At 36.1% G+C, this 16,972-nt stretch overlaps 3 protein-coding genes across 3 annotated transcripts; 1 reads left to right on the top strand and 2 right to left on the bottom strand.

Annotated features, from left to right (window-relative positions):
- The first annotated feature begins 2,085 nt into the window (after positions 1-2,085).
- On the top strand, positions 2,086-5,981 carry LOC116143366 (serine decarboxylase). Its single transcript, XM_031428811.1, has 6 exons — positions 2,086-2,195; positions 2,339-2,675; positions 3,904-4,135; positions 4,241-4,434; positions 4,535-4,671; positions 5,296-5,981. The coding sequence occupies exons 2-6, from the start codon at positions 2,348-2,350 to the stop codon at positions 5,860-5,862; spliced, it is 1,458 nt and encodes a 485-aa protein (XP_031284671.1). The 5' UTR covers positions 2,086-2,195; positions 2,339-2,347; the 3' UTR covers positions 5,863-5,981.
- A 154-nt stretch (positions 5,982-6,135) lies between these two features.
- Positions 6,136-8,779, bottom strand: LOC116143367 (abscisic acid 8'-hydroxylase 3-like). Its single transcript, XM_031428812.1, has 9 exons — positions 8,450-8,779; positions 8,004-8,322; positions 7,768-7,920; positions 7,302-7,568; positions 7,134-7,220; positions 6,959-7,037; positions 6,745-6,851; positions 6,547-6,665; positions 6,136-6,468 (listed from the first exon to the last, which is right to left on the bottom strand). Exons 1-9 carry the CDS (start codon positions 8,662-8,664, stop codon positions 6,378-6,380), a joined length of 1,437 nt encoding a protein of 478 aa, XP_031284672.1. The 5' UTR covers positions 8,665-8,779; the 3' UTR covers positions 6,136-6,377.
- A 4,497-nt stretch (positions 8,780-13,276) lies between these two features.
- Positions 13,277-16,971, bottom strand: LOC116143345 (transcription factor VIP1). The gene is given in 5 exon segments (XM_031428796.1): positions 13,277-13,879; positions 14,058-14,152; positions 16,228-16,353; positions 16,852-16,881; positions 16,883-16,971. Coding segments are annotated over 5 exon segments (624 nt in total). The 3' UTR covers positions 13,277-13,595.
- Between the last annotated feature and the right edge of the window lies 1 nt (position 16,972).

Raw genomic sequence — 16,972 nt, 5'->3', positions numbered from 1 at the left:
CCACGTGATTGTCTTGGCGATACTTATCTAATAGAATCTCGATTGGTTTCCACGGTGGACCCATTTAGAATCTAATTTTACGAATTTCGAAAAGTCAATTAGGAAATTCACACGAGAAGCGGAGGGGAGAGGGACTGAGGGAGACCGGTAAAAGGAAAATAAAAAAGCGACGCTGTTTCATTTTCATATACGACAAAACAAAGCTGCAAAAGCACTGTCGTTTCCTGTATCTTATTTCCACGTCTGAATCCGGCGTATTGGACTGTGGAAATTGTTTCATTCTAACTTTCACAAGTCAAGTTTGAATTTGCATCGTCTAAAATTTCTTAAAAAACTTCAACTGGCAATGAAATTATACTAAAAAAAAAAAAAAAAATCCCATCAGTAATCACAATCTGTCCTGTTGTGATATCTTTAGATCTAGATTTCCAATAAAGACCGTCGATTTACACCTATCCTCTGCTGTGCTTGTGGCACAAAACAATGGTTAGAATTTGCAGGAACATGTACTACTTTCTTTTGCTTCATGCATTGGTGCACACTAATTTAAAATGGTCGGTTGTAGCCAGTGGCGGATCCAGAATTTTTGTTCAGAGGGGCCTCCGCGGCTCCACTATTATTTATCAAATAATTAGTGAAAACTTTAAAAAATTTATTAAAAAAAAATATAATATTAAGAACCTGAGAAAAAAGAATATACAATAACACAATATTTTCTTACTTGAATAAATCTTTGAGAAGCAAAATTTTGACTAAACCTTGAATAAAACCTTCTTTTAATATTTTTATTTTTTGGCTTTCAAAGATTATAATATAAATTTTTATAGAGTTGATCAAACATAGTCTAATTAAGCTAAAATCAACCAAAACTTAAATCAAGTCAATATTATGTTGATTTTTAATATGAATTAATAAAATAGGAGAATTTTTTTTAGTATAAACATATATAGTAACTCAAATTTCTTTAATAATTTTGAACAACTGAACGGTGACGTTTAAAATGTATAAAAGTGGTGGGTGAAGGGTGAAGAATAACGTCCTTTAAAATATAGTTAAGGTTTTAATTTGAGAAAACAGATTTATTCTTAGACAAAAAAATATAAAATAAACTCACAACATTAATATTTTTTTCTCTCAAATTATAATAAAAAATCTCAAAAAGAAAAAAATAATTCAATCTTTAAATAAACTAAATTGAAACGAACAATACACATACCTAAAATCGATAAAACAGAAAAAAGAGCTAATTATGATACCTTGAGTAGTGAAAATTTAACAATTTCAGTCTTCAAAAATTTTAAGAGCGAATAACATGAGAAAGAGAAAAAGAAAAAGAGAGTAAAGAATTTAGGGATAAAGTCATAAAAAATAGATAAAATTGTGTAAAAAAACAGTGGAGAGAGTTTTAAACTTTTAATATGATGTGGGTTTGGAATATATATATATATAACAATTTTTTTGTAGACCTAGATATATAATATGTAAAATAGTTTTTATTTTTTTAAAATATGAAGGTGTCTATGTATACGCGTGTGTGTGTTAATTAACAATTTTTGATAACCTGTATATTAATAATTTTTTTTCAAATATGGGGTTGTCCCTGACCTACCTCAAAGGGGCTGAATCCGCCCCTGGTTGTAGCCAATGGAATAAATGTGGTTCTGGTATCATTAACGTATTAGAATTAATTAATTTTATATCTTGTATCAAAGGATTTTAATTATAGTGCAATCTNTGATAACCTGTATATTAATAATTTTTTTTCAAATATGGGGTTGTCCCTGACCTACCTCAAAGGGGCTGAATCCGCCCCTGGTTGTAGCCAATGGAATAAATGTGGTTCTGGTATCATTAACGTATTAGAATTAATTAATTTTATATCTTGTATCAAAGGATTTTAATTATAGTGCAATCTGGAAGAGAATTAATAATAAGACTCACGTGACGTGATGTCTAACTTCTCTATGAAAAAATAAAATAAAATAAAACAAAAAATATCTATTGTATTAACTTAGCAAATACGAAAGTCTCCAGAAAAATCGCCACTATAAATAGAGTGGTAACGCCCTCCTTTTTTCGCTCGTCTTACAAACGGTACTGCAAAAACCAACTCTCTCGTTTGTACCGGAGCTTCTATCTCTCCGTTCTTGAACGAACAAACGAACGAATCCACCGCCTCAATCTTCTCCGATCAGGTTCCTCTCTCCGGATCTGCCATCACTCCATTACAACTATTAAATTCTCCAACATTCAAAATCTTCTTACAGTTTTCTCTTATTTATTCACGCGCGCTGCTTTCACATTTGCATTGTTAATTTACTTTTTAGTTATGGCTCAGGTCGTGCAAATGGAAGCGGAAGCTAGTTTGAAGCACGTGAACGGAGCCATGGCGGAGATCTTTTCGAGAGATTTCGATCCGACGGCTGTGGTGTCTGAGCCGTTGCCTCCGGTTGTGGGTGAGGAGAACGGAGGACTTGTGAAGATTATTGCTGAGTCTGATATGGAGAGTGAGAGTCAGAGAGAGATTGTGCTCGGGAAGAACGTGCACACCACGTGCCTAGCTGTCACGGAGCCGGAAGCTAACGACGAGTTCACCGGTGACAAAGAGGCTTACATGGCTGGCGTCCTGGCTCGCTACAGGAAGACTTTGGTCGAACGGACTAAGCACCATTTAGGTACTAAACATTAAGAAATGTGTTTAAACGTCGTCGTTTCAATACTTCGTTTTTCATGTTGGTTGTTAGCTAAAAATGACTTTGTGTTACATCTTATACTAACTTACAAGTTATAAGATATTTAGTGTGATATAAGAACTCTAAATTTACTGTTAGGTATATTTTTGTTGAAATTTTATAAATACTTATTCTAGTTGAGCTAAATGAATCATGCCTAGTGTTCAAGTTCAACCACATGATATGCTCAGGTAGTTGTGGTAATGGGCACTCATGATAGTTGTTTCACCTTTGTAAATATAATTTTGTTTTTGAAAGCTGAAAAGCATCATTTTGGTTTTACATTTAAAGTACTGCTTTTTGCTTTTTTGGTAAAGCAAACATCTATTGCTTTCAAAAGCAGAACTTTTACTTTTGGATGTGTGAATTGTGATAGCTATATTAAGATATTATAACGTCAATACCGAGAGTGAGTGGCTATATTTGTTTGTTTACATGTTTTGAGTGATACCCTCTAAGATTATTGTTTTCTCAAAAGCAAAGAGTAAAAGAAAAGTAAGCAAAAGTATATGTTAGAATGCCGAGTAAAATGTGGCCTGAATGTTTACTAATCTCTTGTTTTAGTACTTACATAGCGTGGAGTTTACTGAAATAGTTTATTTTCTGTTGTCTTTTGTTTGTGATTTGATGTGTATGTAGAGTTGCTTGATATGACGAGGGATACACTTATAAATTACACATAAGTGAAAGTTATGTATGCGTTTATTATTGTTTCGTTGTCATCTTTTATATAGTAGAAAATGTGCATCATTTTCGTTTTTTGAAATAGAAAATTGAAAAAGAAAAAGAAAAAAGAAAATCATATGTATATCTAAAAATTTAAACTACACAAAACATGAAAAGTGGTAACCTGATGTCAGAAAATTGCAAAGTGATTTTGTTTAAGGATGTGCTTACTGATGCTCAAGTAAAAGAAATAGATATATTGAAGAAAAAGCAAGAGTTGTTGCCGATTTGTTTCGAGTAATTTTGTTTTGGAGGCCTCCTGACTTCATATTGTTACTTGTGGGAGGCAACATTTCATTGTTTAATTGATAAACTTGTCACAATTACTAAAGATGCCATGACAATGCATTGTCAATCTGACCTCTGACGTTAAAGTTTCTAGTTATGTCTTTGGTTTTGATTTTTTTTTTAAAAACTTTTGCTTCCAATGATGTCTTTTTTGTAGGTTATCCCTATAATCTTGACTTCGATTATGGTGCCCTTGGTCAGTTGCAGCATTTCTCCATCAACAATCTTGGGGATCCATTTATTGAAAGCAACTATGGTGTTCATTCAAGACAGTTTGAAGTTGGTGTTTTGGATTGGTTTGCTCGTCTATGGGAAATAGAGAAAGATGAATACTGGGGATACATTACAAATTGTGGTACAGAAGGCAATCTTCATGGCATTTTAGTTGGGTAAGTATGGTTAGGTTTTAGCTTTACATTGCTTCTTTGTCACATCATAATCATTTATCTTTTCTGTCAAAGAAATCTGAAACATATTGTACTTTGATCTTGCAGGAGGGAGGTGTTTCCGGATGGGATTCTGTATGCATCAAAAGAGTCCCATTATTCTGTCTTTAAAGCTGCACGTATGTATAGAATGGAATGTGTTAAGGTTGACACTCTGATGTCTGGTGAAATTGATTGTGCCGATTTCAAAGTTAAACTACTTGCGCACAAGGACAAACCGGCTATTATCAATGTTAATATAGGTCTCTCACTCTCTCTCTCTCTCCCTCCCAATCCCACAAACTCAAAGAAGTGAATGTGCACCATTAACCGAGTTGATCTGATCGATTATTTGTATTACAGGAACAACTGTGAAAGGAGCTGTTGATGACCTTGATCTTGTGATACAAACGCTTGAAGAAAGTGGATTTAAGCATGATTGCTTCTATATTCATTGTGATGGAGCTTTATTCGGACTCATGATGCCCTTTGTTAAACGTGTAAGTCATGTCATTCCCAACTTTTAACATTATAAGGAAACTTAAAGATTGTAAATTCGGCTTCCCTCTTTCCTTCAGTCTTTCATTTCTTGCATTAGCAGATGGTTTTGGGCTTTAGCAATTTTGCTTTTAAGAGTTTCCTTAGTCTGATTTAATAGCTTTTGCTCTTCATTAATAACTGAATCAGTCAATTGTGGTGCGTTTCATTCCAGAACATATTATTTGGTTTTTCTCAGTTTGAACAAAAGGACTAAGTATTCTGCCCAGGTGCCTTTGCATTGGATGAACTCAATCATAGACAATAGGCTGTGAGTGAAATCGCATATTTCTGATCTGAACTAGCTTTTCTTGTATGTATTTCTGTTTACCTTATAAAATGCAATTGTCACAAAGCATTTCTGTTGAAAATTTGAAAGTTGTGGAGACCAAATATATTATTTCACCTGTGGATAATTGGATGATGTCATGATATTACTGTTTGTACTGGATAGTTGTCTTAGTGTGCTCGGTTGCTTCCTCTTGCACATATTTGATTAAACCTTATGCAAGTGTTAATCTGTGTTCAGTCCTATTCTCCTGGCCTTACTTAATCCTTTTGGGCTTTTCAATCTTGTTGATGAACAGGCTCCAAAGGTTAGTTTCAAGAAACCCATCGGAAGTGTGTCTGTCTCTGGCCACAAGTTTGTGGGATGCCCAATGCCTTGTGGTGTTCAGATAACAAGGATGGAGCACATCAATGCTCTCTCAAGGAATGTCGAGTACCTTGCTTCAAGGGATGCCACGATCATGGGAAGCCGAAATGGCCATGCTCCTCTCTTCCTCTGGTACACCCTCAATAGAAAAGGATACAAAGGCTTCCAGAAAGAAGTCCAGAAGTGTCTTAGAAACGCTCACTACTTGAAGGACCACCTTCGAGGTGTTGGTATCAGTGCCATGTTGAATGAACTTAGCAGCACAGTTGTGTTTGAGCGTCCTCAAGATGAAGAGTTTGTTCGAAAGTGGCAGCTTGCCTGCCAAGGTAATATCGCTCATGTTGTGGTTATGCCTAGTGTCAACATTGACAAACTAGACGATTTCTTGAACGAGTTGGTTGAGCACCGCTCAACCTGGTACGAGGGGGGAAAGGCTCAGGCTCCTTGCATTGCGGCAGATATAGGAACTGAAAATTGCTGTTGTTCTCTCCATAAGTGATAGATTGTTTGCATGCATTAGCTCTCCATAAGCGATAGATTGTTATTGCTTGGGATTATTTGTCTGTTGTCTTGTTTGTATCAAAATTCTTGATTTTAATAGAATCTGGATTTGTTTTAGCATTGTGTGTTTTTCTTTTTCTTTCTTTTTTTTTTTTTTTTTCGGGTTTCTTATTATTATGTTTCATACTAATTGAATTTTGATATTACCTTATGCTTTCATGGCCCAATTTTGAAGTTAAACTAATCATATATATAGCAGGTAAAAGCAGTGGCTTTATTCAGTACAACTTATCCCTGATGGAATAATTTATTCATAATTTATGTTTATAATGGAAAATATAAACTTTATCATATTGCAGGATATGCAGAAAGTTAAATCTGTTATCTTGCTTCTGCTCTGGTCCAAATCTTGTATCTCTACTTGCTCTGTTTAGCTTCTGTCTTTCTACTGTTTACTTGTCTCTTGCCCTTTCATCTCCATATTTGACATGAATATTCTACTGCAAGAAAGCTTTACAGCGGCTCTACGACAACTGGGTACTTGTTTTTCGGCATTCGAACAAGTGTCGGCTGAACAGAGTCATCTTTCTCCAGAGGTGTCCACCTATTATGAACATTCACAATGTTAGAATTGAGAACATATACATATTATTGTCCATCTACATATTGTTGTCCATCTTACTTGTATTTGCAGACTAGGTGATGGATAAAAATGGAGATTTCCAGTTTAGCCAGATTGATTCCAGGACACATTCGCGGTCCACTGCCAAATCCGAGAAAGCTGAAAGACTTCACAGGTGCCTACATTTGAAAAGAATGAAACATTTCCCATTGTGCATTTTCAGAGACAAAGGTGATCAACTTATTGAGCTTAACTTACATCAAATCTGGAGGGATCAAACTTTTCAGGATTTGGGAAAATTTCCGGGTCATGATGAATAGAAACGACATCCAGGTTTACCGACCATCCTTTCTTGATTTTGCATCCTGGAGTGGAATTTTAAAAATGATTTGGTAATAGTACTATAAATGTTACATGTTTCTTATGAAAATATCAGTATGTTTTTCAGTCTGGTTTGCGGAATTATGCTTACCATTAATCTCGAAATCTTCAGCAGCTTTTCTTGAAAACCAAGGCAAAATTGTTGCTTTACGAAGAGTTTCACTGATCACCTGAATTTCAATTTGGGAAAATATCAAAATTCATTGACCTTTCCACAGATTGTTACTTATTCTAAAAGAATAATTTTTGTTGTTATGCTTGCTTACTTTGGCAGTGTAAGGCATTTTGTTGACTTCGGACCAGGTAAGATTTGCACTATCCTTTCTGTTTGCTTGTATTTCCAGGTGTTCCTTCTGCAAAGCCACTGGAAAATTTCAGTTCGACTACTCAAAGAAACTAATCAAAATTTTCAGGTAATGTGAAGTAAATATTACTCCGAGTTGTTCCAAAACAGCAGGATTTTCTTCAAGGAATTTGATGAACCATGTGAGAGCAGCAGTTGTGGTGTCATGTCCTGCAACTAGTAGAGTCAATATATTGTCCTTCAATTGTTTATCAGTGAGTTTATCTTCTGTATCATCTGTGTCTCCTGTTTTGCTATGTTTGATTATCAGGGACTCAAGGAAATCTTGTTGGAAGCTTTTGCCACTTCTCCTCCCGGAAATCATAGAGTTCAACATGGCATACATTCTATCCCGAGCCTGAAACAGAAAAAACTTGTATTAGAGAAAATTTCAATTTCCTTCTTTGCTAAGAAGCAACATTTTTGGTTATATAGTGATTCTTAGGTGTGGATGTCTTAAAATTTTAAACGCTTAACAAAATGCAAATCAAATCCATCAATTTCTTGTCAGGTCACTTTTTATGATTTTATGCAGGTAAGTTGTTGAGAAGTATTACCTTGATACCGCGATTGAAAGCTGTTCCTGGGAGCTTCAATGGCAAGGAAGCAAATGAGGAAGAAATGAGTTTAAAATTGGCCCGAAACTTTTCCTGCTCCTCACCGGTGGGTTCCAAGCTCATTATCATGTTGCCTATCACTTTCAGAGTGAACTGCATAAACAACAGAAGATTTAGTTATCTTGAATTTAAAAAAACCCTACAGGACAGTAATTAACTTGCTCTCTAGACTCAACTGTAGAAGCCTCTTCAAGAACCAGCACCCTTCTTCCAGGCCATTGATCCAGTGTTTCAATTGCCAGTGTGTTAATAAACTGAAAATATTTTTTCAGGCCATCAACCGAAAGTGGTTCAGCAATCAGCCGTCGCAGCCGTTTGTGTGCTTCTCCACTGGTCTGGAGCAAGCTGGTTGGGCCAAGAACTTGCTGCCCTGTGTAAAAAAGGTTCAAACTCACCATCCCATCTTTTCCAGTTAACAATATTTTGCTTGCTTCTCTCCCAGTCATGAACACAGTGTATCTCCCCAACGCAAAAGTCTTGAAAACTTTTCCATACCTGAATAATGTTTTCATTATAACATCAAATCTAATACCTGAATAATGTTTTCATTATAACATCAAATCTAACGTTCTTGATAATTTTTACATGTGTTCATGGTTCTTTATTTGATTGATTTTATTACCTCTGTTGCCTCTCCTTCACAAAGCTGTAAATGCCAGATGGGTTAGAAAAATCAGATATAAATGAGAAGCTTTCACCAACAGCAGGCCACCCCAGGCTTCCTGGAATGTGCTCCATTGTTTTCGGTGTTGTTGTCCATGAACTCGACAAGAAGAAACCTGAAAGAACAAATGTGGCAACAATCACCATAATCAGTAAGATGCTGAATAATTCCATTCTCAGTCACTGAGTGATCAATCACTTCACAAAATCAACTGCTAAATTTTGCTGCTCTATTGTTTTCTTCTTAGTTGCCTTCCTATTTAAACTGAACTTCGGTAGCCACCTTGGAACAAATGTCCCCAATGTGAGACATAGTACTTAGCTATTAACGATGTTGTGACAAAATAGTTAATCAAGTTTCATTCATAGTCCATATTTTTTATTTGAAATTGAGGTGCTGATTCCCTTTCCTCGTTCTGAAAAATTTAAACGATAGGATAACATTTCCATTGTTGTTATCAATTTAACTCCAACTTTGTGTCGCTGACTTCAATGAAAAGAAACAAAAGTCTAGAATTTTGTTTGGTTTTCTCTTTGACTGTAACTGGTGTCTGTTGCTGATGCTGTGTTGTTTTTGCCACCACCCTGAGTCTTGCTCTTTGTCATTAGTTTTAGGAAACAATTCAAAGTTTGATTCTATCACTTGTGTTTGGATGTGTTCAGGTGTCATACCCTCAAATAGGTATCGGATTAATCCAATGCATAGCGATATCGATACAAATCATCTGTAAAATCTTCAGACAGTAAAAACATTTTCTCTCTCTTTCACTCTTATCATGTGTATACAAGACTAAGAAAATAAAAAAGGGTGTATTTTTTTGAATGGGAATGTCGAATAATTCTTAAGATACAGTAATACTACACTCAGAAACTCTTCTCACTAACTTTCTCTCACAAATGTGGCATGTCAGTTCGTAATTGGTCAACTTACAATGGGTCTCACCTGACCAAATGCAAACTAACCAATTACGAGCTGTTATATCAACGTTTGTGCGAGAAATTTGTGAGAAATATTTCTCAACCTATTTTTATTCGTTAAGGTATCCCTAAACCTTTCAAGAAGTTGAAACAAGGATTGTTGATCATGGTATTGAATGCCATATTCTTTGTAAAATGTAAATATCATAATAAGATTAAAATGGGTCTAGAAAATCACTCTTGGACCTGAAACTTAGCTCAATTTAAAAGACCTTAAGGGTGCGTTTGGTTTAAGGGTATTTGACATTACTCTAGTAATATCATCTTATATTATTTACATTACTATATTTGATTGTCAATTAATAAAAGATTCCGATAATCTTCTAATACCAATAGTAATTATTCTTGGTAATATAGGTGGTAATTTGAATACCACCATCTTTTTAGGAATTCTAAGATTACTTGGTAATCTTAATCTTGTTACAATTTTACCCTTAATTATTAAAAAATTTGGGCAGTAATACCCTTGTTATTAACACAACTTACAAGTATATTCATGGACTATTTTATCCTTATACACAAGATTTTTAGTACATTATTACCCTTGAACCAAATTACCCAAGACAGATAGTCGGATCTGACCACCATTGCCGATTGCCAATCAACCGTCATTGGAATGGCACACGATGGACCGGATTTGGTCAGCCATGCGCTGATCTGGTCGTTTCCGGTCATATCAATGGTTGTAAATGGCCAGATGGCTGTGGATATGGCTGGAAATGACGAGAATAGATATGGTCATTTTCAGTTAGATCCATGGTCGTTAACGGCCACAGATCTGACTGTTTTTTACTATCGATTTGACCGAAAACGACTAGATCTACGCACGACCGACCATATCTGATCGATCGTGCACCGTTCAGGCCACAACCAACTACAATGGATAGTGGTGGCTGGCGACCAGTAGTGGCTTGGGTGAATGGGGGTGTTTTTGTTAAAATTTAAACTTTTATTATGGCTGGGGTGTTTTGGCAAAATCTCAAATATAGGGGTTAAAAAAATAATCTAAATAATAATAATAATAATAGAGTAAACGACATGTTCCCACCCGAGGTTTAGCAAAATGGCAAGTTGATACCCCTAGTTTCATTTATTTCAGATTCCTACCCTCAAAGTAAGATCGTTAATTTGGTGGCGATGGGGTTGGCTTCCATGCAATAGCTGGGTGAGGGCTTTAATTGAGCAGGTTATGGGCTCTGTTTTAAAAATCGGACAGGTCGGTCGGACTAGGACTCGATAACTTCTCTGGTCCGGTTCAAGTCTTAGGGGGGTTTTTGTAATTTTTTAAAATTATAAGGGTTAATTTAGAATTTTACAGGAGTGTTTAGGAGATATGTCAAAAGTTTGGAGATTAATTGATAATTTTTTGGGGCATTTTTAAAATAAATAAAAAATTTAGGGACTTATTAAACTTTTTAGGGAAATTTTTGTAATATATTAAAATTTAAGGGATTAATATGTAATTTTTAAAAAATAAAATTATCGTTGACATCATCGGTTGGACCGGTTGACCCGTGACCCGGGCAGCAAAACAGGTTGCCCTCCAACCCGAATTTTAAAACAATGGTTGGCACTAATTTGGTTTCGATTTTCGGCGATTGAAGAGTCACCAACGACCAAAAAACACATCACAACAATCAATTGATAGTGAAGAAGCTAGTGGTGAAGTTTGGAGAGATTGGTTGTACCCAAATCAATCAGAAAAAGCTTGAGAAGTAACCCAATCTCATAAGGGGGCAAGAATAGAGGTGATTGGAAATGGCGAGTGAGGTCGACAAGTGATATATGGGTAAATGAGGTTGTGATGAGTCCAACGGTGATCTCGAAAGTGATTTTGGACTTCGAAATCAACTAAAAAAAAGCCAAAAACTATCAACTTAGACGCTGCTAACGTTAGGGGTGTTCAAAAGAACCGGTTGGAACCGGAACCGACTGGTACCCTGGGTTTGATTCCGGTTCCTACCCAGAACCAGTCGTCAATGGGTAGGTTCCGGTTCCAAATTTTTGGAACCGTTACTGTGCGATTTCGGTTCCGGTTCCGGTTCCTATAGTTAGGAACCAAAACCGGAACCAGGAACCAGGAACCGAGACTAATATAAAATAAAATTAAAGATTAGGGGAGTTTATATAAACTTTTGTAGAAAAAATAATGTGAATACATTTATATTTATATTTCATAACATTTAAAGTAAGTTGGTTTGACTTTTGAGAATCTACCTTTACAAAGTAATGGAGTTTGTAATTTTGAATTTATAATTTGTAATTTTATTTTTGTTAACAAGTGCCAGGTGAGGGGGTATTTGTAAGTTTTTAAAGTTTTTTTACCATTTTAAAAACTTTTGGGGGGTCATGTAATTTTACAGGGTACCCAGAACCAGAACCGGAACCGTTGTTACAGGTTCTGGTTCTGGGTACTTAGGAACCGGAACCGTCGGTTCCGGTCCTGGTTCCAAATTTCAAGGAACCGTCGGTTCCGGTTCCGGTTCCGGTTCCGGTTCCAGTTTCGGTTCCGATTCCGGTTCCGGTTCAGGTTCCGGTTCCGGTTTCGGTTCCGGTTCCTTCAAAAAGTGTAGGGTACCCGGAACCGAACACCCCTAGCTAACGTGAGCCTACCTCTTGCGAAATAAAGTGCTAACACACTTTAACATGCTAATGTGCGTCGTGCTACAGTGTATATGATCATTTTAGCAAACAATGTTACTTTAAAGGTAAGAGTCTCAAATAAATAAAATCAGGGGTATCAACTAGCTATTTCGCTAAACCTCGAGTGGGAACATGTCATTTACTCATAATAATATTTAAAAAAAAAAGCAATTCAGTAATCTATAATCTATATAACATACCCACCGATTTAGTATTCCCAATAAAACATATCAATATAACATACCTACCAATTTATTCTAATTTAGCCAAACACATTTAATATAATATTTCTAGTAATTTTCAAGGTAATTTATCTTCTTATTAATATAATATTCACAGTAATACCATTGTTTTAAAAACCGGACCAGAGGGCAACCTGCTCTAATGGTTGGGTCATGGTTCAACCGGTCCAACCATCGGTTGAACCGATGGTTTGACAAGTTCACCCCTGATAAATCCCATCAGACCCTATAAGTTTGAAATCTAACAAACACAGCCCTGGCCAAATGCAAATTAATGATCGATTGGGAGAGCAGCGGCGACACACTAAGGAGGGTAGATCGGATGATGGGGAGGGCGAATCGGCCGCTAGCAAGTAGAGGCATCGCTGGAAAATGACAGATCGGTGGTGGAAGTCAATGGTCGCGATGGCTTTTTTTGATGAGATGACTGGATGTTCGTGAACAACGACAATGGAGCTTAGGAGAAGGTAGATCGGTGGCTAAGGAAGCCTGTCGATGCCGGAGAAGGCCGATCGACACCGGGAAATGGAAGAAAAATCACGTGACGAAGATGGATGATGAAACATCACACAGCGGCTGGAGATGAAGCGTGACAACGCCGGAGAAAGTCAGAAGGTGGTTTCCGACAGTAAGGGAAGGTGGAGGGTCACCGAAAAAGAGGAGGTCATTGCCGATTTGCATTTGACCAGAGGGTGTGTTTGCTAGATTTGAAACCTTCAAGGACTGATGCGTATTAATCAGGGGTGTGTTTGTTATATTTTAAACTTGAAACAGTTAAAAAAAGTAACCTGACCCAGAGAAGGCCCTGGGTCCCGGTCCAACCAGTTGGACCGATCGGTCTAGTCCGACTTTTAAAACAGAGAGTAATACAACATTCTCTGAACCAAATACATCCTAGAAGTAAAACATATATAACGACCTTGTTAAATAAAACCAACTCCATAAACAATTATTCAAAATATAATGAGCTACAACTGACAACAACAATCATCCAACCATCAATTATCATTACCTCCTAATTTTTCTACATCAAGATGTGAGTAATTTTCTACACTATGAGTAACATAGCCATGTGCGCAACTGATACAGGGGTTTGCTCTGAGCAACACTCATTCACAACCTGCAACACATATACACATTTCTATATACAAAAAAGAAAAAGAACAAAAAAAAAAAAAAACCCTCATCTTCTACTACTTAAAAGGATTAGATAACACCATCAATCAAGTGTCTTGAACGAAGCTAGACCCTCTGGTTAAAGTCCATGAAACTTGGGTGTGACTGCCCGCTCAGCGTCTGATTGTTGGTGGATGACGGCGGCATCTGCTGCTGCTGCTGTTGTTGGTGCTGCTGCTGCTGTTGTTGGTGCTGCTGAGTTTGATGCCCACCAAAGTGATGTAAGGCTGGCTGGTGGCTGGAAAATTGAGGAGGTAGTCCTCTGCCGAAAGGGCTTCCGTTCACTGCTGGAATCTGGCCTGTAGCTATTTTAAGGCGTTGTACTTCTTCCCTTAACGCTTCGTTCAGAGCTGGATACGCAAGAAAAGCATGTTAACAACAACATAAACCTATCATAAATCTTCTACTAAAAGTTATTTCATAAGCTAAAAGTGTTATTTGTTCTGATAATGGCAACGAGATAGTTATTGTAAACAACGAGGATGTATGACAACTAATGCAACTGAGAATATAGCATAAAAACACTACCATCTCTAAGCTGTGATTGTTGTTCCATAGCTTGTAATCGCAGTTTGAGTTCCTTATTCTCAGCTGTTAACCCAGTAGTGTCTCTCTGCATAAAGGGAGACAATATACACGAGCATTAGTCTTTTCCTTCATATGCTTCCATTTCATTTTTCCTTGAAATGTTTTTTCGAGTGTTCTCAATACAGTATCCAGAAAAGTACAACAAAAGGTGCTGTCAGGGCAACTAGTATATTCCACCAAGATAAACTGATATAAACTATCCAATGTCTAGAAGAATATCTAATGGTATAAGAAAGCAAATTAAGAAAAAGTAAGTGGGCAAAAAAGGCTGTGCATTATTGGAGCACGTGAGATTAAAACACCATTTTATATATTATCCCAGTGTGTAACCTGTCATACTTATGCCCTTAGTTAAGTGGGGAAAATAGGAATTCCCAATGGGATGCTTAATTTAATTCCTGTTTAGATGTTTTGGCCACTATAGTAAAATCTAAGTTATCATTGTTGCTGAAGTGAAAATATAAATAGAATAGTGATACTAAATTTCCCCCAAATTTTTCTCCCACCATCTTATTCTTCTAAAATTTATCCCATTTCTTGTCATCTTTCATTGAAGAATAAGAAATGGGAGAAAATCAAAGAATTAGAGAATAAATAAATAAATTTAGTAACAATTCATATTTCAAGCCAATATTATACTTCCCGAAAAAACAAAATAAGAAACAAAAATAGCATTTAATTAAATTCTAAAAACTACCTCATTAATCAAACTCAAATAAGAAAATAGATACCAAGAGAAACAGGAAAATAAATTAAATCAAAATATATCTAGGTTGTCCCACATCCAATCACAGACAACTATATCATGAAATTATCATTTTAATTAATTTGAACATGAAGTGCATGGTGAGATTTTATGAGAGTTTCAAAACGTAGTACACGTGTAATAAGAATAACATTAGCAAAGAAGAATAACTGAATTTGGGATAAGAATAATAGGACCCAAGGTTACTATGTACAGGCAAACCCATAAACATAAAAGACTAGCTAATACTCTTGTCAAGCATGACAACTCAGTAGATCACATCCTTTGAAGATCACACACTTATGGTTGGCATGGAAGTGAGGAGTCCACATAAAGGACAGGATTGGGCCTATTTGTTACTACTACAACTGGTTGCAAGTTTGGCATTTGCCATTAACCAAAAAGAATAGCAAAGTAATACACTACCCACATTTATGAGGTCCAACCTCCATCCCATTTATCCATGTGAGATTGCGACACTATGCCCAGAGGAACAGAATTCAGTTTTACCATGTTATAAGCTAGAATTGAAATATGCCTAAAATTTAGTTAATAAGTAAAATTTATAGTTCTCTCCATGAAATAGCATCTTATGTTAACCTGGTAAAGCATTTGTGCATGTTGCCCACAAGCAACAATATGGGTTACCGAATAAAAAGGCAGATCAACCAACCCTTCAATCCAGCACCAAACATAAGATACATTAAATATTATGTGATGCAGGCATTGTATGGATGGTGGACACGTGCCAAAGAAGTTTCAATAGTGCCAAATAGAGTAAAACTAATCTTCTCAACTTAACTAACATGGGGGATGGGCTTTTATACCAGAGCCGTTTAGATTCTCAAAAATTAGAAAGAGCAACACTGAATAAAATTTAAAAGTAACACAAAAACTGAAAAATACCAGGCCATAATCTCTGGGGATTATATACAGCACATTGGAGCAATACAACATTCAAAACCAATGGGTAATATTAGAAGCAACATGTGAAATGAAGGCCAAACAGAAAGTAAGAATATCAATAATAGAGATAAGAAAAAGGATAGATATTGAAAGGGTAGGCCAGAAAACTATCTAGCAGCAAGAACCGGAAGCTTTGTTCTGGAAAAGAGATATAAAACCAGCCTACTTTTGAAATTGTAAAACACTGTCTCACAGCTTACCAGCCAATAAAACAGTATATTGAACATGGAGTATCTCATCTCAAGGAAAATGCCGTCAAAACAGTACAAATTGAAACTCAATACACATTAGATAATAACAAACAACACTAGCAAAATTGTTACATTAACTAATACATCCTAATATCTGGCTCTTAGTATTTTCTTTTATTTGAAACTAAACGTTAAAGACAATCCATACCTGCAACATGGTGACTGAGCTGACAGTGTGGTTGCTTCAGTTGAAGTGTCTGCACCTCCTCTTAGCTCACTAGTAACCTTATTTCTCTCCTTCGAGCGTGCTGCAGATTGCCTATTAGCAAGAATCCTACAAACAAATTCATCCTATTAGCACACCTCTTCAACACTTCATCAACACCGACCATAGATCAAACCAAAACTTCAATTATAACCCAAATCAAATAATCATATCAGAAAGTATATTGGCTACATCAATCTGAAACAAAACAGAGCACAATGTACTAGTCAGGTAACGTTACCAAACCAGTTACAACCGTCAAAATAGTTATATAACCACTTATCAGTAGTTTGTTACTTGCACAAACTCTGTCACTACTAATATCAGTAGTTTGTTACTTGCTCAAACTACTCCATACTAATACGGTAGTTGTTACTCAGTTTCTCAGCTATACGGTACGAAATAGTTTCCTTACCGGATTTACACTACAATACTGTAGCATTTTCCCCAAAAAATTAAAATAATTTCGACTAATTCTTCACATAAGTTAGTGTAAAATGAAAACAAATAGAAATTCAACGAGCCGAAAGTTTTATTTTTTATAATAAAAGAAGTAAAAGTTATTACCTTTTAGCTCTCTTGGGAAATAAGAGCCAATTCAGCGAGGCGATCACGATCCATAGCCTTCTTAACACCATCTCCAATAACAGAATCAATCTCAAACGACGTCGCACTGCTCCCATCCATC

The sequence above is a fragment of the Pistacia vera genome, unplaced genomic scaffold (genome assembly GCF_008641045.1).
Source record: "Pistacia vera cultivar Batoury unplaced genomic scaffold, PisVer_v2 Contig43, whole genome shotgun sequence".
Classification (NCBI taxonomy): Eukaryota; Viridiplantae; Streptophyta; class Magnoliopsida; order Sapindales; family Anacardiaceae; genus Pistacia; species Pistacia vera.
The sequence above is the reverse complement of the archived record's forward strand: the minus strand, read 5'-3'. Positions and strand labels throughout refer to the sequence as shown.